Below are 20,850 nucleotides of genomic sequence, written 5' to 3'. Positions count from 1 at the left end.
ACAGTGTGCAGCGCATGCATTGTTCTGATTAGACAGTGGCTACCAAGAAAATTTGTAAATTGCCTTCAAACACCAGTTTTTTTTTTGTTAGTATAATTAGATTGTGTCTGTCACACTGGAGATAAAACAAGCAATGTAACAGGAAATTTCTGTTCCTTACAATGTGTCACACTTACGAATACATATACATCTTATATACCTTTCTCAAATGCATTGTTTTATTTTCATGCCTAGCAAATGCATGTCACATAGCTAAACTTTCAGTAAGTTAACACATGCTTTACAGCCAGACAATTGATAGGAATATAATTATACCCAAGTGCATGAACTGTGGTTAAATATTAACGATTATATAAAATAAAAAAAACATCATGTTAACTGAATTATGACACAATTGTATAGAAAGGCTTGTTTCAGTACGTATTGTTTATGCCTTATAAATTGAAAATACTGCGATGGGCTGGCCCCCCATCCTGGGTTGTTCCCTGCCTCGTGCCCATTGCTTCCGGGATAGGCTCCGGACCCCCCGCGACCCAGTAGGATAAGCGGTTTGGAAAATGGATGGATGTATGGATGGATGGATGGAAATTGAAAATAAACACCTTTACTTCTGGGATCTGGAAAAGATCACCAACAAAGGTTATTCTTCGATGATACTTTACCCATTGTACGTCAAAAGGTAGTAAGCACTCGAAGATTCAGAAACTTAAAACAGTTAACTTACAGTTCTACAGTCACATGGCTATCGTAGACTCGGAAGCGACGTGACAGTCATATGACACCGTGCCGAAATGACGCCTGTGGAGGCGAATCGAAAGCTTCAGACTAAATCGGCGTGAGGTGGATTTGGGCGACGTTTGTCTTTGGCAATATTACGACTCACAGGTGCTTTGCGAGTTTCATAATCGTAATGCAGCTTTACTGTATTTTTGGTATTTTCACGTGTAAAAATGAAATGTTAGTCTAATGTTCGCAATATAATGTAGTTTATAAATTATTGTTGTTTGGTGTTTTTCTCGTAATATTTTGTTCTTTCACTTGTATTTTTATGCTGTAGTTCGCATTAAACAATGTATTCTGTATAGCTTGTGGATATTAAGTTAACATTTATAAGGATGCAGCTGCAATCTGTATTTTAGTTGTATTTAATTATTAATAACTGAGAAATAATATGATACCCCTAACATTTCAAGTTGAATTTGTTTTGATTAAGGATGCGTAATTTTACACCCGATGAGTAATACTTTTACCATTTTCCTTGTTCTGTAAGAAGATATTAGATGTTACAGATAAGGAATGCTCTGCTTTTCGTATCTCATAACCGCATGTAGGACATAATGATTTCGTTTCGTTTCGTAATCGTAAACCTAAGTCTAGATGGACATGATGTCTTGACCACACTTGTAAATTAGCATCTCTCAAAAACAATAACATTGAATTTGTTTTAATTTTGTAATTATACCCTAATGTGTGACTTAGTTATGACAGGCTGACTGCTGGAAAACAGAAAAGGTAGAAAGGAAACGTTACTTCCTCTTTTATGCTTTAGTTTATGGAGAGTGATAATGCTAAGCTTTCCTCTGCATTAATTTTGCGGAGTACTTCCAGTTTTAGTTCGACAAAGTCGTACAACATGCTATAAGATGCTATTTCATAGCATAGTTTAAACCTCGTAAATGTGAATTATTGGGAGTTAGAAGCTTATGGTTTTTATACCGTAATTTAGATCAGATAAGCGGGATTCCAGGGAAACTGAAAGTGACTCGGTTCTGACCTATTACAGTGCTTCCCTTTTTTTACAAGGGAAAATATTAGCCAAAGCTAGTCTACCGTGCTGAAAAAACAGCATGGTTTCCATGCTGGTTAGTGCTGGTTTGGTGCTGGTTTAGCTGGAAGACCAGCATAGCCGTGCTGGTCTACCTGCACGTGAAGCTCGTCCACCAGCAATGTTTCATTAAATGATGCTGGTCCACCAGCAGCAAAACACAACATGTGCTGGGGTAACCACATGCATTATGCTGGTCATGCTGGTAACCAGCTACACTGAGTTGTATAACAACATACATACATAGCATATGACTATATTAATGCCATTAGGACAAACAGTGTGTAAACATTTTACGTTACAGAATGTGGATCCTTCCCTTGTTACTGTCCTTCCTGTCCATTGGTTTGGCTGTGCATCCCCCTCCACTCTCACAGGAGATGGTGAATTATATTAACAAAGCCAACACAACATGGACGGTAAGCACAGACCGTTACTGGTAATCATCGCTGGTAATGTCTGATTTCTTTAATAAAAATAAGCAGTTTCATCCATTAATTTTCAGTCTCATAAAGCGTTGCTCTAATGAAAAAGTTACCAAAGATTAGACATGCTATTGTAAAACACACATACACACCCACACAATAGGTATCTACATCTCTGTGGGGACTCTCCATTCATTTCTTCTGTGGACATAACCGTAATCCTGACTATGACAACACTATCCCCTACCCAGCCCTAACCTTAACCATAAGTAACCAATAGATAAGCCTTTTGGCATTTTTAGTTTTTTGATTACATTCATAGATTATCAAATTGGGTTTTCCCTTGTGGAAACTGAAAACAAATATCTCTACAAACTAAAAAGTACCAGGTTTTTATCACGCACACACACACACACACACACACACACACACACATATACTTAAGATGTAAAATTAAGTCAATGTAGCCTACAGTGTTGTTGATTTACATTGTCTCCATTTGATGACAGTTGGGGTTCAATGGGAGGTCGATGAGAAGCGAATTAGCGAAGTTATTGCATATGTGTGTGGTTCAGCCATTCTCTTCAGCTGAGCCGTGCCCAGATAATGAGATGATGCAAGGGTCTGATGTTCTTTCTGGTTTCACCCCAAGGCTGGTCACAACTTCCACAAGGTTGACTACAGCTATGTGAAGAAGCTGTGTGGAACTCTTATGAATGGACCTAAGCTCCCAGTCTTGTGAGTCTCTTTGTTGCCATGAACAACGTGTTATCACTGTGAGTTTTGCAGAATAATTGGTAAAGTCTTGATTTTTGTGTTATTCAATGAAATCACCATTCTTGATAATCTGCTCTCCCAGTATGTTCTTCTGAGATGGTCACCTCAGTGTAGAAGTCACGAGATCAGACTTTTGCACTTTAATTAGTTCTAGTGTCCCTTATTCCCTCTGTCTATAAACTGGCATGTTGCATATTTTATTTTTAGTTTTTGTTTGACCCAGATAAACCAGTACTGTGGTCTTATTTTGGCCCTGGATTCTAGTTTACAATTAATTTTTCTCCCCTGTCTGACTAGGACCTTTTTTAAAATGATTTTTTATGAGGAAACCCCCTAATGAGTAATGGGATTAACATCACACAAAAAACAAAACATAAAGATAATCATTATGAGGAAACCCCCTTATAAACTATGATTCCTTCTCCAAACCCCGTGTCATGGTTTATGTGTCACCCCAACTGAGGGGATTCTCACAGCTTGTAAAACACATCAAACATTTGCATAGTCATTGTCTGTTTCAGGCCCATATCCTTTAGCTGTATTTGCCTTCCTATAATTTGCTAATGGCTCAGTAATGGAGTGCCTTCATTCTGCCTTTTTCCTGTCTGTAGGGAATCGTATGCCGGAAACATCAAGCTGCCTGATACATTTGATCCACGGGAGCAGTGGCTCAATTGTCCCACCATCAAGGAGATCAGAGACCAGGGATCCTGCGGTTCTTGCTGGGTAAAATGCACAATACTTGGAGATGTACCTGCATAGTTAGTGCTTTTGTTCGAAGTGAAAGTGTCTTGGCAAGGGCACATGTGATCATGAAACTATTTGTACCTTCGCAATCTCCTCCATTGACTGGGACATCTGCAGTTTAAATGAGAGCCCCTCCATGGTGTTTATGTCAAAGGATGTGTGATCTGCTCTCAAGACTCGGCAAAGTTACATCATCTGTGCAAATATGTCCCTATTGGGGCTGAAAGAATTGTCATTTATGATGATGATGAAGTTCTCAAGGATACATACAAAGATTTAATAAAGTGAAACAAATTCTATGCTAAACTGTCCCTTCTAAGGCTGAAGTATTTTCCAAATGCTACAGTAAAATTCAGCAAGTGTTTTTCTCATTGCATGGTTTTGACGGGTATTTCTAACTGCAGGCTTTCGGGGCATCTGAAGCTATGTCTGATAGAATCTGTATCCATAGCAATGGCAAGGTAAACGTAGAGATCTCTGCCCAGGACCTGCTGACCTGCTGCAAAGACTGTGGATATGGGTGAGAGATTGTGTGTGTATGTGCGTGGCATGATTTTGTCACAGAAAAAGGGCTGTTTCTATGACCTGTGCGTGATTTCCTGTTAAAGTATGAGAGGAACTTATCATTCAAGTTGGAAGCATTGGAAGTATTTCTAAACATCAATTTTTGAGTTTTTTTTTTTATTATTTAAGTCATTTAAATGAAGAGTGTTTGACAGACACAGTGACTTAGTGGGAAGTGCACCTCAAACCTTAACGGCTAGGAGTTAGGTGTGGACTGGCATTCTCATGCTTGGTGAACCCCAGCCTTGTGTCATATGCCTTGAATTGGCCCTAGGTCTGGTGCAGGACGATCGGTTTCAAGATGAGATTAAATAATGATTTGCTACAAAAGGTCTGTTCATCCTAATTTTCCCATATGCACGACCCAGACCAGGTGAAGTGGCTAGAAGAAATGTGGGGAAACGTACAATGAGTTTTGAAAACTCTTTTGTTATAGATGCAATGGAGGATATCCTTCTGCTGCCTGGACATTCTGGTCCGAGGATGGGTTGGTAACTGGTGGACTGTATGATTCACATGTAGGTGAGTTGTGCCTATTGGGGCTATGATTGGACGCATTACACATTGGTTATATGATGCTGCTAACTGACATTCGGTTGACTTAGTACTTTAATCCATTGGAATTTATTGGAATGTGGGAAATGTTTCAAATTAAAAAAAGGTAGAATGTAGTAATGAGCGACTGTTGACATACCTTGCTTACTTGTAGGCTGCCGACCCTACACCATCCCACCATGTGAGCACCATGTCAATGGCTCCCGGCCGTCTTGTACGGGAGAGGGGGGGGACACGCCAGAGTGCCTGATGCAATGTGAGCCTGGTTACACCCCTCCTTATAAGCAGGATAAACATTATGGTAAGTTAATGAGATGATTAGCTAAGCTAGACAAAATTAAGCCGTACAAAGTGTTTTTGGACCAAAATGTATTAACATATCGTCTTTCTGTGATGTGTTTTTTTTCATGCTCCTAAAATAATGGATTTTTTCATTGGACAGTGACCATATGTTAAGATGGTAGAATTTATTGAAGACTGATTCATGATGCAGGGTATATCCCCACTTCCCAGCGTGCTTCACCTGCTGGCCATTATCCCAATTTGTCTAAATAAAATAAAAATAACTTGAGTTCTGGGTTAAAACCCATGATATGCATTACAATCGTTGTCCTTTATCAGGTACAACAAGACGAGGAATTCCTGTGGATTTTACTTCCTCTAATGCCGCTTTACGCAACATTTGGCAACAACTTCTCTGCTCAAAACTGTAAATATCCTGCAGGACTGTCTACTTACAAAGTTAATCCAGTGGAGGCTGACATCATGACTGAACTGTACAAGAATGGACCTGTAGAGGGCGCTTTCTTTGTCTTTGATGACTTCCTGCTGTACAAGTCTGGTGAGGATTCATTCGATAAGGGTTAAACAGAGGGAGCTACACAAGTTCAGTTGTTGGCGCGTTAGACAGAAAATCTTTAATTATTATTGTGGCATGAGGTAATGGTTGTGCTGCATATTAATTTTAGTTTATTACCCTGTGTCCAAAGATTCTTGCATGCTTATGTTGCTTAGCAAGCACTTCACTCATGTTTGTTGTAGAGATGTGTGCCATTTGGGGGAGAAACTCCACTGTCCCTGTAACAACAAATTGTTTCAGTAACAAAATTGTAGATGGTCAGTCATGATCGTACGTTCTTTCGCAGGTGTGTATCAGCATGTGAGTGGCACGGAAGTAGGCGGCCATGCTGTCAAGATTTTGGGCTGGGGTACGGAGAATGGCACCCCGTACTGGCTGGCCGCTAATTCCTGGAACACAGACTGGGGTGATAATGGTAAGATCCAAATGAGGGATTGATTTGGTAAGGATTCTAGTCCTCAGTCACACAGCTTTGTCATATCTTGAACATCCTCTGTTTGCTTGTCTGTAGATTGTACAAATGCTTTCATCAAATGAATGGTATCACTAAGTTTCTTAACCAATTTCTTTATACGACACTCAGTTTTACTCATTGTAAAGTAATTTATTATTTTTTTTATAGGATTCTTCAAAATTTTACGAGGACAGAACCACTGTGGGATTGAGTCAATGATAGTTGCTGGGATGCCCAAAATTTAGAGGTCAATCTAGAAGCAAATGGGTACATTGTAACTTTTACTGATGTCTCTGAAATGTTTTATTTTTTTACGTTTAGCCAGTTAGCTAAGGACTTTCTACTCATCATTTCAGTGATAATTAGATTGCTATGATCATTTCAATTTTTTTTATATAAAAACATAGGACAGGTTCCTTCCCAATCACTCCCCAAATGGTACTAAACTCTAAAATGTGCCAATGAATTTATTTATACGAATATTAAGAATATGGTGATATATAGATGCACTTATTAATGTGATTGAAGTTCCATGTTGCAAATATGATTCTTTTAAAGGCTTTTTTCCTGCGGGGGCGGGGGGGGGGGGGGGGGGGGGGGGGGTGAGGGTGGACAATTTCATTTGCTTTTTAGATTTTGTGTTTTAAATGAAAGTAAAATGGGATGTAAACATGCCTAAAATGCATATCAGAAGATGTATTTGAACAAATAAATCATCTGTACCCAATCAGTGTTTCATTTCATCTTCAAACTGCTCCTCTTGCGCCTTGATGTCATGTCCATGATAATCACAAATGGCACTGGAGATTACATCTTTTCCTGTCAGGCTATCAGTTGTATCCAGTGCAATTATCAGTTTGTATATCATACTGCATGCATATTTCAAGACGGAGTTAAGCCAGGTTTAAATGTATTGTAACAATTAGCCGTCTCTTACATCTGGGCTGCCAAATGTGAGTCAGAATCTGTTTGATAAAGGCAGCCTGCAAAGTGATTTCAAATTCAATTAAAAAAAACCCTCACTACCATCCATCCAATTACTGACACAGGGTGTTACAATTTTACGTAAACTGCACTGAATGGCAGATATTTGGCTAACTTACTGTAACAGATCACAAGCAGGTGAAGTTATGTTTACTTGCACTGTCACAGTTTAACATTATTTTGGTAATTATGTTTTGATAAGTACCATTACTGTTCTATAATTGTCGGGGCAGCTATAACCCATCAAAACATTGATACGCTAGAAAATGAACATTCATCAAGAGGAATTGAAGTCTTCATTATTTGTATCTGATTTATTATTAATCTGAGCATTCAGAATATACCTCACTATTCTACTTCTTCTTTTTTAAACTTTATTTTGAGTTTTTCCAAATTTTACAACATTAAGCCACAAAGAAATAACGAAAACACCCCCCCCCCCCCCTGCCCAGGCATAACAATAACAGAGTAATTGGAAAAAAGAAAAAAACCCTTCCATATTCAGGTGAGTACTACGTTTTCAAAATATTCTATGAACGGGGACCAAATTGCATGAAACTTTTGTCTGCATTTACCTCGTCTGTATCTCAGCATTACGTTTAATTCTCTTTACCAACAGAGAAGACTTATTGGGCAGTAGGAATCATAATCAAGTGGACCCCTGTCCTTTTGCCTTCGTCCCGTATCCTGCCTCTTGCCTGCTTTTTGATCGCTCTCTGAGCCGTCCAAGCTGCGATCGCCCCTCGCTCGTCTCCTGGGCGTGACAATCGACACACACTATTAATCTATATTATAATGTATCTAATTAAAGGAAAGAGTCGTAAACGACTGACAACAATGTTACCTATATGTAAACATAGTTTCATTGTCCTCTGGATCAACTATTTTACTTCTTACAGACATAAACAAAAACAAATGTTAAATGTGCTGTTCATGTGTTACAACCCTACTATACATTTTCTTGGTCTACCCTGCTAGTTTAGGTCTAAAGTGACCTATTGACTGAAATGAGTTTGAAAATGCGTGTTTCTGTACATTATGGGGCTGTGTGTTAACACGCAATTTCCCCACTGTGGGATCAATAAAGTACTATCATTATCATCATCATCATCATCATCATTATTGTACACATTGCACAGCAGAATTCAAGTTTTATTGTTTCTGGGGGAGTTATACTGTGACTTGTACCCCCATACACAGTATTTTGCATATCACTGATGTCACAGGCCTATGTAGACAAGGAGAATGTTCCTGCGTAGCTATTTTTAGCTGAAAAAGAGAAGTCGCTCAAAGGAATCATAGCACAATGATCAGAATAACCACTTAAAGTCACTAGGAAATAAGGTGTGGTTCAGGGTTGTAAACATTAAGGCATAAAAAAAGCTTATCCAAGAATTCTAGGTGACAGAAACACGAAATGAGAAAAAAACAAAGGAATCAACATAAATAATTGATTTTTTTTAAATCAATGGACATTTCATTCAGGATAAATAAACGAGAAGTAAATATTTGTAAAAATGGTTATGAAGTTGGGACAAATGAGTAGTACTCCGCCTGTTGACAGTTAATCGCATTGCATAACAATTTACCAAACATCAAGTTTCTCAAAATTACTTAGCTTTACATTTACATCCTGCAGAATTAAATACATCATTCTGAAACCTGATTTGCATTGACAACATTAGGCGAAAGTACTGTAAATACTATAAAACACAGCAGTCATATCTTTTACGCCTTGAATTGTCAATACAGAGGAAGGCTTTCATTCGGGTCTCCCTTCCCTCTGATTTGTCATTTTCATAAAGAATGGAAGATGTTTCAGCCAATCATTCTGAGATGTTCAGTCAGGTAAGGTATGATAATAAAAAATTAGTTTATGACAAAAATTACCAGAAGGATTTGGCTAAATAACTAATTCATTTGTACTTCTGGCATGTTTAGTAGCAAATTTACGTTTCAGAAATGTTCACACTGGACTTTAACTATGCACGTGCATTTACAGGTAACTGAACAGCTTACAGTCTGTATCACAATTTGTCATGTCCAGATCTGTAGCTTTCTTGTTCTCTAGTGTTCATTGTGTAATATTAACAGAGTAATTTCAAATATCATCAGAGACCTAGAAAATTAACATTTATCAAAAAGAATTGATAGAGATCTTCAGAGAATTTTGTCCTCTGTACAAAACATGTTTCTGCTCATATCTCCAATATTATATTATATATCTCCAATATATATATAATATTCATGCCACATGAATATTAGAAGCATTTTTACCCCCGGATCTCAGGAGGATATTGATTGTACTGTTGAGTTATATCCAATGTTGAATATCAAATTTTACATACTTTGTTAAACAATAATGTACATTTATATATAAATATTTGCTTCTACTTCACCTGAATTTGTGACGTTGTATCATAGCATACTGCAGGGTGTCTGCAGGGTACATTAAAAATTCAGATCCAACAGAAATTTATATTCACCTGAATGGTAGCTTTTGGCTGCTAGACGAAATTGGAGGACCCTGAAAAGACCCGCAAAAACTGGGGAAGAATCGGAACTGGATTGCATTTTATGTGACCACAATAGGTTGCCACTTGCGTACAGTCGTCCCTCGCCACTTCGCGCTTCGACTTTCGCGGCTTCACTCTATCGCGGGGTTTTGTATATTCAAAAACTGTGTATTCAAAAAGTTGATCGAGACATTGTACATCGCTGTGTATCGGAAGCATCTTTGATCTTCGTAATTAAATGTACAATAATAATAATATGATATTTGTAACGTCTAATATGTCTGATTTTCTCTTATTTTGTCTAATATATTGGGTAATACGAGTGTAATTGTCATGACCTGTCTGTAGGATCCTATTGTGTGCCACGCCCCTTTATTAACCAATCGTGCAACCCCAATTGTGACCAGCTGTTTTCTGTCAGTTTGATTCGTCCAGTGTATTTAAGTCCACGTCAGAGTCTGTCACTGACATTTTGATGTTAAATGTTCGTGTGTCCTGCATTTGGAGTGATTCCAAATAAACCCTTCGATCCTGAATCCGTGTCCAGCAATCATAACACTAATGGTGACTAAAGGGTGTTATTTCATGTCTAATAATGTTAAAAAATCGTATTTAGAAGGTCATAAACAGGTTTTCTATGCTTTAACTATGAAAATATTCACTTCAACAGTCACACTCTGAATGGGGAGTTCCATTTAAACATGATGTTTTCAGTAGCTGAATACTATTTTTCAATTAACGTTCAATATTATATAATTTTATCATCATGCTATCGATATCTAGCATTACTAGTGTTGTCCAATTTGACTGACAGATAAAAAATTTCAAATACAAAATAGATTGTGAAATATAAAATTTGGTTGTTTTAAGCCTTTTTTAATTCACCTTCTGCTTCACTTTTTCAAAGCCCATTCTGACCCCAAAGTTATAGGGTGTGGCCCTTATCAACCAACAAACCAAGCCAACTGCTACCAAACATTTAGTTAGCATGGGACTGTTGGTCTGTTATTTGATATGTTTGGTTGGACAAGACCATGTATATTATGAATTCCTAAGCAGCTCTGTTTAACAAAGTCACAAATTTAAACCCTGTCATTATACCTTCTAAAATGTATCTGGATTGGATGTACTCAAATTGTATTTGGTTATATATCCAGCTGTAGAAATCAGTATATCTGAAGAGCAAATTTCTAAAACTCACTCTGTTCACGAGATATGTTTAAGGAAAATTCTTCGTTGCATTACATGAATAACATATAATGAGGAAGTTGGACATCGGGTCAGAAAAGTCCAAAAAGATGAACTGAGTGAGTTTTGGAAATTTAATGGACGTTCTTCATTAGATTACATAAGGACTGAGTAAGTTTCGGGTCCTAGTACTGTAACATATGACGTGGAAGCCTGAATTTAGGTCATTGGCAGTCTCATCTCAAAAACATCAAAAAGAGTGACTTTTGCAAATTGGCTTTTCAATTACAATTATAATTACAATAATTATAATCGTAAGTTGCAGGGTGAGGTAAACAAATAATTGTAGTTGTTTTAGGAGAAATGGCCAGCCGTGGAGACAAACCGTGCTTATTCTTCGCTGGGCGGAAATCAGCCCCTTCTCTCTCCGAGTCAGGCGTAGTGTCACGTCTGTACTTCCCCTTTTAAGGCTGAGTATCTCAGGCTTTTTTTTGGGAAGTTATATCTCAGGCTGTCCTTGGTGAGCAGGAACGTGCTCTCTGACTTGGTTCTGAGGTTCTTCATCTTGCCTCTCCTGTAACTGCTCTTCATGTGCCTCCCCCGCTTCCTCCGGTAGGTCTTGCACCTCCTGTTTGTCCACATCCAGTTCCTGCTGCCATCCATCCTGCTCTCCCTGCACCTCCTGTTCCGGCACTGAGTCTCCCTGCTCCTGCTCCTTAGCTGCAGCGTTGTCTACGTCGTGAGCGGCTGTGCTGTCAGAACTCGGCTCGTCCGCTGTGTCTGCGGCTTCCTGCTGCTTGGATTTTTGGGGCTCTGTGGGTGGGGAGAGCAGCTCGGAGGGGTCCAACATACCATCTTCATTTAAGTCTTGAGTCTGTAGAAGAGAATCCACCATGGAGACAACCTGAAAGAAGAAAAACAATGCATTTATTCTTTGATTATAGTCTTTATATATTATAGTCAAGTAATAGCATACATTTCTTACAGCAGACAGTACTATCCAAAGTGACGGAAATTGAGAAGACAGCCGATCCTAGAGTAACTGGGGGTGAATGGCCACGCTCAGGGACACAACTGTGAAATCATTCTGCCAACCACAGGATTTGAAAGGGCGACCTTCTGATTACAGACACAGCGTCCTACATCACTGAGCCACACAACACCTCTCACGCCATATGTATCTATTATAAAAAGGGCAAATGTTCCCCATTCAGAATCAATGTATCTAATTTCTATCAAATACAGAGTTTGCCAGTTCTTTAGTACCCAGCTAGCTTGAAAATAAAACGTCTGAAAACGCTTATTTGAGTCCTTAATTATGAAACTATACACTATGGAAAATTATGAAGCCTTTGGATCAAGGTTTGCAACTTTTTTCCAGAACCGTATTCTGTTTCATCCTATTCTTCATAATATAAATTCGGTTCAAAATATAACCGTGTTATTCACATTCACACAGATGTGTCACAATGTAACCGTTTAAAATAGGTCAGCGAGTCGCTCATCTCGCATCCTCGCACTCTCACGATGAGCTGCCACTCACAGAATCAGCGGACTGTGGGCCCAGCGAATGGTGAGACAGGAAGTCTGAGAGTAACTTCATCATCTCAAGCCCATCCATCTTCCCGCTTTTGTCATAGTCATGAAGGGAAAAGAGGAAGAACACCTCTGCGCAGACAACAAAGTTAGAATCAATGCTTTGTCCCTGCTCCGACCTGGATAAACGACTGAAAGATGCATGGATGAATGGATATTTTACCTTGTTCCCAAGTGTCGAGCACAGGACTCATCTGTCCTTCCTTCAAATTACCCTTGATGTAGCTTTGACGTAAACTGCCGAAGGTCAATAGTATCATTATACATACAGCACCCCGGTTATCATTCAATCCATAATTCACAGTAGAAAGCTTGGCTTTCAGCTACAGCATCAGCAACAACCTCATAAGGCTGTAGCAACCATGACTGAGAACTTAGCCTCTGCTGGCAGGCACTGTTAGCTACTATGGACAGAAGGAGGAGGACGTCTCAGATAACAGTCCAAAAGGTGGTCATTTGCAGTGATAAGACCTGTGAAGATCCTCTCACTAAGCCACTGTGAAACAATGTGACCCTCAGCTAAAACACTCAAGTGGGAAAAATGTCCTTCCTCCTTGCACTTACATTATATGTACTAATGCTTACTAATACTTAGTCCAAACAAAACAAATTTCTATTAATTATAATAGCTTTTATATTTGTTCAAATGTTACATTTCATGGAAAGTGCAACAATGGTACATGGTAAATTCTGCAAATTGTATTCCTGCAAGTCAATGCCTATAAAATATTCAGCAGAGCACTACCAAATATGCACATTGCTGGCTATAGTCCCTGAGCCCACGCACATCACTGTGCCTTTCAGTATGCCATGTACTGTCCTGATAATATACCAGTCCTGTATTTAGTTGCACGGCTGCCAATCTGTGCAAATCACCTGTTCACATCCTCCCCAGCACCAAAAGGGTTAACCATGGTAAAAGGTTGACTCCCTTTGACAACCTCCGACCTGAAGAAACAAATAAGTGGGACAATGTTTGCTATTGCTGTTTGCATCTGTATGTATCACGTAAAACATAATTTTAAGCTATTTACCTATTAATTCATACTGATTATACATACCATAGTTGATTTATTGTTACTCATTATCAACACATCGTTTTGCTGTACTTATTAGCTATTATAGGCAGTAAATAGGCATAGCAAACCTATGATTATTTTTGATAAATCGTTACTAATAAAATAACATACTGCCTAATATTAGAAATGTGCAATAGTAAATGTAATGTATCTTAAGTCGTTTTTGCTATGCTGCACATTTCTCACACTTATGCTCGTGGCCCGTACAGTAAGCAAAAGTAACTTTAATTTATAATCACAAACAGCAAGTGCATAATAAATGGCTAAATAATTTTCTTTTTAAAATAATAATCTCCATGTTAAACATGTTTTATGCGCACGTACAGGCTGTTACATGATTGTCCATCCTGGAAACGAGCCTACCTTTCTGAGCCATGGACCTGCGGCGCTGACAGACACGGTCCCGACAGGAGGAACAGGGACAGTACTGTCGCCAGTGCCATGTCCGCGCGACAACAGGAGCGCGCAGGAGAACCTGCGGACAGACATAAGGAGAGCATCGCCGTATATCTACGCAAAGAATCTAAACCGATCCTTCTCAAATACATTCAATATTTCCGGCATTCCCCTCAAGCCGCACACAAGAATCAAATGCACATTTTCATTATTACCATGTAGCTGCTGATGATGTCATGCTGTCATCACTGTGGGATTTCATTCTTTTACGATAAAACAACACATATATAATCTATAATTCAGCACAGGCCGGAGGCTAGATACTGTAATCCGATATCGAGTACCGTAGTCCAGCGGATACTCTAGGCTATTTTAAGTAACGATCACGGTATCACGGCCTATCGGGTACTGCAATATAAAAAACTAAACTAAATATACTCTTTAGCGTAATGCTTGTGATATAGGCCTATCTTACAGAGTTAGCGTGAGAAACCCTTACCAGTCGTGCGCTGTCCTCGATCAACTTGCTTCATAGTGAGTATCTATTCCGATTCACTGGAAACCTAGTAATAGTAAGCTAGCGAATCCGGCGTCCTGTACTGTATTGCCCTGTTGTGATCAATGACAGGGTACACGTGGATCGTGCAAATGTGTCGCCCCCCTCCCGGCACTATACATTTCACAGCTTCTGATGGCTTTTCCCGGCCCGCCTTTCACCGGCTGTCGGCGCCACGTAGCCGACGCTGACGAGGCATCTGGCAGGCGCTCAGAGGGCGTGTCGGCGTTTCAAAGTCCCCCCTTTAAAGCGGCTGGAGACATCAGGGATGACTGACGTGTGTCACTTTGAGCTCCGACCTCCTTTTCCAGGACACCAGCAGGCGCTGCTGCACTGCAAGTTTTCAAATAAACCCACAGGAAGAATATAACATTATTTATAATGTTATTCATAATAATGCATAACCCTTTGAATATCTACTTCAAGCAGATTTTTTTTTGCAATATATTTCTTGAGCTATTCTATTTTTACTGTAAGAGGTTTAGAACATAGCCGACGGGATCTGCGTTCCATTTTCCGTCAAGGTTCCGTGTGTGCAGTTTGCATGTTCTCCCCATGTCGTCGTGCGGTTTCCTCCAGGTCCTCCGGTTTCCCCCACAGTCCAAAAACATCCTGAAGTTAACTGGAGTTGCTAAATTGCCCATAGGTGTGCCTGCGATGGGCTGGCCCCCCATCCTGGGTTGTTCCCTGCCTCGTGCCCATTGCTTCCGGGATAGGCTGCGGACCCCCCCGCGACTCTGAAAGGGACAAGCGGTTACAGAAGATGTATGGACGGAAGAGTTGTTTTACTGCTGTCTTTACTTTTGAAATGCATTAACCTATGAATTTTTTTCCAGGTTCTTCCTCAATTGTAACACCAGAGGGCGCGCTATAGGCATATTTTGCATGGTCGCTTTTTGTTAGCCAAAATCAGGTCCTTGCCTCCCGTATTAGACGATTAGGAATGGTTTAATATACTACCCTAAAAATGTTTACCGTTAACCGTGAAAGGTTTATTATTAATCTTTATTGGATGTATTATCTTAGTTTAATTATATTTCCTTATTTGTAGTGTAGTCAATCCAAGTAACGTTTAATTTTCAACCATTATTAAAGTACCCTCGGATGCTTATCGTAAATCTGTGATGTCTGTTGGGTTGCATGCCTGTCCGATTAATTTTTCAAAAGCTTGAAATTTTCACAGTGAAATTTCTTTTAAGATCTTTCTTGTCAAAATAGACTTAGATATAAGATAAATTGAATGCACATAAGCTTGGTTCCTAAATTTATATAACTTTTCTGAATTTATAGGGTATATTGCATTATTGTGTCATCAGGTTTTCAGAAAATCAAATAAAACATAAGATTAGATAAAGGTTTATCATCATGATGATTGAGACTCACCTTATTTCAATCTGATAAATTTCATCTGATAAATTTTCATCCCTGGAAACTTTGCAATATAAATCATATTAAACCTACCAGCATTGTCATGCAGAAACATTTTAAAATAACCCCTAGATCTTTGCTTTTCTGGTACAAAAATCCAGATAGGAATTAATTCTATCCTGGGGCAAATTGTGGCAATTAATTCCTGAAGCCATTCTGTTATATGAAAGAAATGTTAAGGGATGTGTGTCCATAGCCTGTCCCTAAACACAGGAGCGATGACTGTCATGCTGTTCCCAGTGATGCCACATCACAGATCTGGTTGGCCTTTCATCATTCTGAAAAAGGTCTTCTTTGTAGAATACCTCAGGGCACCCTCATCTTTCACTGTGACATGCATCACTGAATCATTTCAAGGTCCCGTTATATTAATTTTCAGGTTCTGACACTGATATTGAAATGAAGGTGAAAGCAGTATGTTTTTATACATTAAAAAATGTTGCACTCATTGTCATGTTCTACCCAGCATATCTGCCTAATCCTCCTGTCTCTTCCCTGCCATGTCTATAACGAAACACGCTTGGTGCTTGTTTAGTTTTACCTGTCGTTCCTGACCTGTGTTAATCACTCCCAGCTGCCTCCTGTTTGCTCCCTTGTTAGTCCTGTATTTAAGTGCCTCCCAGTTCCGCCTGTTGGGACCATGTCTCCCTGTCTTCCCTTGGTCTGGCATTAATGTTGCTGTTTTGCATGTGTGATCCCTGCCTTCCTTGATGCCCCTGTTTTGGCTCCATCACAGTCTGGTTTGTTTTCAGTTTGGTTTGTAATCCTTAATAAAACCCCTTTTATTTGGAACCTTACCTACTCTTGCTTCCTCTGTGCCTGCCAATACGACACTCATATTCTACCAAAAGTCACTGGACACGACCTGACTATGAATTGCACTGCAACTTTGCAATGTTCCATGCACAGGCACAGCAATGTAGGGAACACCCTACTCAGGACTCCAGTGCATTATGGGAACACATACGAATAAAATTAGAGGCACCAGTTTAGACTGCGAGAGGGCTCAAACACACTTGCCTGGAGACATTGCCTAATGAATTATTGTGCTGACATTCACTGGGGTATAAATAAATAAACAGAGCATGCTATGGTGACAAGCTATCTTTAATTGCTGTTAGAAAGGACACTTCAGGTGCCTAGTCAGCAATTGCAAGCTACGTTCAGCGCATTTCTGCCCTACCAGGAAAATGAAAAGAATAGTATGTTTAAAGAAATGCCTGCTAACAGACATCTGAAGCATAAATTCAGTTTCTGGTCAAGGGCAGTTTCCCCCAACCTGGTCCATAGGAACCCTCAGACCGTCCATGTTTTTGCTCCCATCAGGGTAGGTAGCTGGGAGGGAGCTAACATGGGGATCCCTGGGACTGAGTTGGGAAAGTTTGGCTTAGGTAATGATCTGGCCAAAATATAGCAACAAAAACCTCTTTGTGAGAATAAGCTGATTTTACATTTCTTTTGTATTATTTAAAGTAAGAATGGCATTTCTTAATTTTTACTGCTTTCATATTTCCTTCAATGTTCTAGAACAATAACTGACTTCCATAAATGCTAGACAAGGGGTGTTTCTCAACAGCAAGAATGCAAAGATTGCACTCGTGGTCTTGGCAAGACCAGTTTTGCTAACCTGTCTTTCAAGAACGAACTTGGGGGCATGATGAATTATGGGATTGGTCTCATATGGCGAGGATGGAACGGATGGATCCTTGATATTTGGGGCGGAGCAAGAACGATAACCAGAGATTTTTTTTTACCATCCGCTGTACTTCTGTTCTTGAGTACTGGAACTGGTTTTCAGCAATGGAAGATGACATAAAATGGGTACATGAGTTTGGTCAAGTACACATATTGAGAAACACCTAGGTATTACATTAATTTAAGCCTTTTTTAACATTAGTAAACTGAGTCCTGTTGGGGGGTGCAAAGGTCATCGTAACATTTATTAGCTCAAGGGGTGGTATGCTTACATGAAAGAATAATGTGTGGCTATTTTAAATCTTGAATCCCGTTGGAGGATATTGAAGGTCAGACAAAAACATTTACACTGTCTGAATTAAAAAAATAAAATCATGCCTGGCTGTGCCTGGAGGCCTGATGCTGACTGTGCATATAGATTGACAAGCGTTTGATGTCCGGTTACGAATTGCTAGAATTGAAAAAAATTAAGCTTTGAATGAAAGACTTTTTCCATCCCATTATCCTAGAACTACCCATTGACCTGCTGACACACAGAACCTGTTCAAAGTGTCGTGGCTTAAAACCAAAGTTCGGGCATTAGGAGAACAAAAAGGGGCTTTATTTGAACAAAACTGAAGCAGGGAAACAAACAAGACTGTAAGGAGGCAAAATGAGAATGTTAGTACAGGGAAGGACACAGGCAGACAGGATGAGTGACATTAATGATCGGGCTGGGACTAATGAGAGAAATGGATACTTAAATTCAAAGACTAACAAAAGACAAGAAGAAGCAGGGGTAGATCATCAGGGCTACGTTTGGGAGGAGACCTGAGGGCCAGCTACACATGACGGGGAAGACATGCTCCTGCAGTCTTATTCTGTTTTTTTTTTATTTTGCATGTTTAACTGCATACCTCATGTAGCCATATGCACCAAATCATATTCCTTATAGTTTTTGGACTTTGCAAATAAATGGATTCTGATTCCGATTCTGCCTGTTTGTCTAGATAAAATGTATGATATCTGTAGTGAAGGAAACAGAGAGATTTAAAAGCAGCTTGTTGATGGGACACCTTGCATCTCAACACGAGGATCTACCCTGATGCCTCATCGGCATAGCTTGGCTACATTGCCATACCACACATGTATGTGTATAAATACTGGTTTGCAAACTTTCAACAGTGCACTTGAAGCTCAAGTGGAGCCCTAGGCAACTTCACTAACTCCCCCCCACCTGCTGAGTGAAGTTGATGGGGGATGGTGGCACTGTCGGGGCCCCCTCAGAAAATGCCCTAGGCGGCCGCCTATGTTGCCTAAAGGGTTGTCCAGTACTGGATTTCATCGTAACAATGATAATTTTACAGAATTCCCCATTACTACAGCTTTAATTCTCTGAGCTAAAGGCACTTCAGTTTGGTTATTTTCACAGTAAAAGGACCCGAATGTCACAAATGAACAAGGTTGTGTCCCCATTAACACCAGGTTGTCAGGCTGTAAGTGTGAGTTAGCCACAATCCACAGCTCTGCTGCTGATGCATCTCTGTCCTTGGCCCTGAACGGTCAGGGCTAATCTCCTTCTGCTGAGTCTTCCATGGTCCATAAAAAGCTTCTGCCTGAGTGACACCTCCTAGAACCAAAAGCAAGCTGTGACTGCAGCTTCTGTCAGTAAATGAACAGCACATTTCAAAATTAATAACTGAGGAATCATACTTTTCATTTACATTGCACATAGCCTGCTTAGGCATATGATTTTAATTTATTCCAGTTCTTAAAAATATTATCAGTACCATTTTCTTACAACTGTATGAATCTAACTGATTAAATAAGGCACGTTAAACAAGTAAAATGTATACTAACACTACAAAGGAGTCCTACAATTAATAGTTTATAGTGCTGCTGAAAATATAATTTAAATAACTGTTATAAACACATGATAGTAAATACATCAGCCTTTTCAGAGCTAGCTTTTCATACACAAGACTTGTCTGTGTCTGTTGTGAAAGAACAATGCAGGCTATATTTTTAAATGCCGTATCTGAGGGAAAAATGTGCGAACTTATCATAATAAAAACAAGGCAGGTGTCATTCTCAGTATGGCAGAATTGTGTAGGTACTTTTATCTGCTCAACTTTTACAATTCATATTACCAAAATCCATCCAATGATTTTATTTAATAAAGCTGAAATGCAATAAAAAAAATATATAGATGTTGTGCTTTTGTCATCAGGTTTTCCTCAAGTATAAGCTTTGGACATGGTTTATTTCTGTATTTAATAAAAAGTATTAAACAAAAAGTAAATTTGTTAGGGGGAGGGACAGCTCTGTGGGTTGGATCTCAGAGGATTGCTGGTTCAAATCCTGTAATGGGCAAAGTAATCTCACCATTGGATCCTTGAACAAAGTCCTTAACCCCAATGACTGTCTGACCCTACTGTCTCCTCTACACCAGTTTCATGAAGTGGCCCCCCGGGGTGCTTTCCCTGCTATCCTGTAGGAGGTTCCAAATGTGCTGAGCACTCACTGGCCGCACTCCTTCACTCTCTGGTCAGGTGAGGTCAGGTGGCCAGGCGATGTGACACTATCTATCATTCTCCTTTGAAGGCGGCTTCACATGTCCAAACTCTGGACAGTTACTGTAAGTACGGAGGTTTTCACACCATCCCAGGAAGTTCTCTGAGGGATGGAGACTGGAATGTTAGCATCTACATTCTCCTTCTTCAGGGACCCAGGTGGGTTCAGACTGCAGAGAGGTCTCCACCCCAGCACTAGCAGACCATCCGGGGCTATTTCTGTTGTTGTTGGGTACATTTCTCCATTTGTTTTTCCTGTTTTTCTGGAAGCAGGGTTGAGGTGGGGGCATTAATTTGGGAGATATTTTGGAAGATATCTCAGGCAGTTGATTTTATGTCACAATACCATAGTATTACTACCATAGTACCACTACCACAGCATTACTACCATACTACTACTACCATAGCATTGCTACCATTACCATACCATTGGGGTCCTGGAATACATAAAACTATGTGCAAAATTATATGTAAAATTTGAGTGGGGGGAAGGGTGAGGTGACATTTTGTAAGGGGGTCCAGATTTTATGTACAACTCAATAAACTGCAGTAAAAAAATACAGTATACACCTATCTTGTACTATCTTGTACTGTGGAACTGTTTCTACTTCTGTTTTGAATGTACTCATAACTGTGTGCTACCGGTAAAGACAT

At 39.6% G+C, this 20,850-nt stretch overlaps 2 protein-coding genes across 2 annotated transcripts; one reads left to right on the top strand and one right to left on the bottom strand.

Annotated features, from left to right (window-relative positions):
- Positions 1-727: 727 nt before the first annotated feature.
- LOC125707550 (cathepsin B-like) lies at positions 728-6,790 on the top strand. Its single transcript, XM_048974781.1, has 10 exons — positions 728-885; positions 2,130-2,244; positions 2,903-2,988; positions 3,639-3,753; positions 4,179-4,294; positions 4,775-4,860; positions 5,048-5,194; positions 5,618-5,734; positions 6,039-6,167; positions 6,375-6,790. The coding sequence occupies exons 2-10, from the start codon at positions 2,131-2,133 to the stop codon at positions 6,449-6,451; spliced, it is 987 nt and encodes a 328-aa protein (XP_048830738.1). The 5' UTR covers positions 728-885; position 2,130; the 3' UTR covers positions 6,452-6,790.
- Positions 6,791-8,321: 1,531 nt separating this feature from the next.
- On the bottom strand, positions 8,322-14,877 carry cgref1 (cell growth regulator with EF-hand domain 1). Its single transcript, XM_048974782.1, has 6 exons — positions 14,465-14,877; positions 13,933-14,044; positions 13,367-13,438; positions 12,654-12,727; positions 12,438-12,562; positions 8,322-11,798 (listed from the first exon to the last, which is right to left on the bottom strand). Exons 1-6 carry the CDS (start codon positions 14,496-14,498, stop codon positions 11,394-11,396), a joined length of 822 nt encoding a protein of 273 aa, XP_048830739.1. The 5' UTR covers positions 14,499-14,877; the 3' UTR covers positions 8,322-11,393.
- Between the last annotated feature and the right edge of the window lie 5,973 nt (positions 14,878-20,850).

Source organism: Brienomyrus brachyistius, chromosome 14, assembly GCF_023856365.1.
Source record: "Brienomyrus brachyistius isolate T26 chromosome 14, BBRACH_0.4, whole genome shotgun sequence".
Taxonomy (NCBI): domain Eukaryota; kingdom Metazoa; phylum Chordata; class Actinopteri; order Osteoglossiformes; family Mormyridae; genus Brienomyrus; species Brienomyrus brachyistius.
The sequence above is the reverse complement of the archived record's forward strand: the minus strand, read 5'-3'. Positions and strand labels throughout refer to the sequence as shown.

What these genes read in the sequence shown, in the direction of transcription:
- LOC125707550 (XM_048974781.1), top strand. Translation starts at nt 2,131, where the DNA reads ATGTGGATCCTTCCCTTGTTACTGTCCTTCCTGTCCATTGGTTTGGCT. An exon ending in AAGCCAACACAACATGGACG is followed by an intron (nt 2,245 to 2,902) that starts GTAAGCACAGAC and finishes TTTCACCCCAAG; the next exon opens with GCTGGTCACAACTTCCACAA. An exon ending in TGCAAAGACTGTGGATATGG is followed by an intron (nt 4,295 to 4,774) that starts GTGAGAGATTGT and finishes CTTTTGTTATAG; the next exon opens with ATGCAATGGAGGATATCCTT.
- cgref1 (XM_048974782.1), bottom strand. Translation starts at nt 14,498, where the DNA reads ATGAAGCAAGTTGATCGAGGACAGCGCACGACTG. An exon ending in CAGGTCCATGGCTCAGAAAG is followed by an intron (nt 13,439 to 13,932) that starts GTAGGCTCGTTT and finishes TTGTTTCTTCAG; the next exon opens with GTCGGAGGTTGTCAAAGGGA. An exon ending in GCCCACAGTCCGCTGATTCT is followed by an intron (nt 11,799 to 12,437) that starts GTGAGTGGCAGC and finishes TTCTTCTTTCAG; the next exon opens with GTTGTCTCCATGGTGGATTC.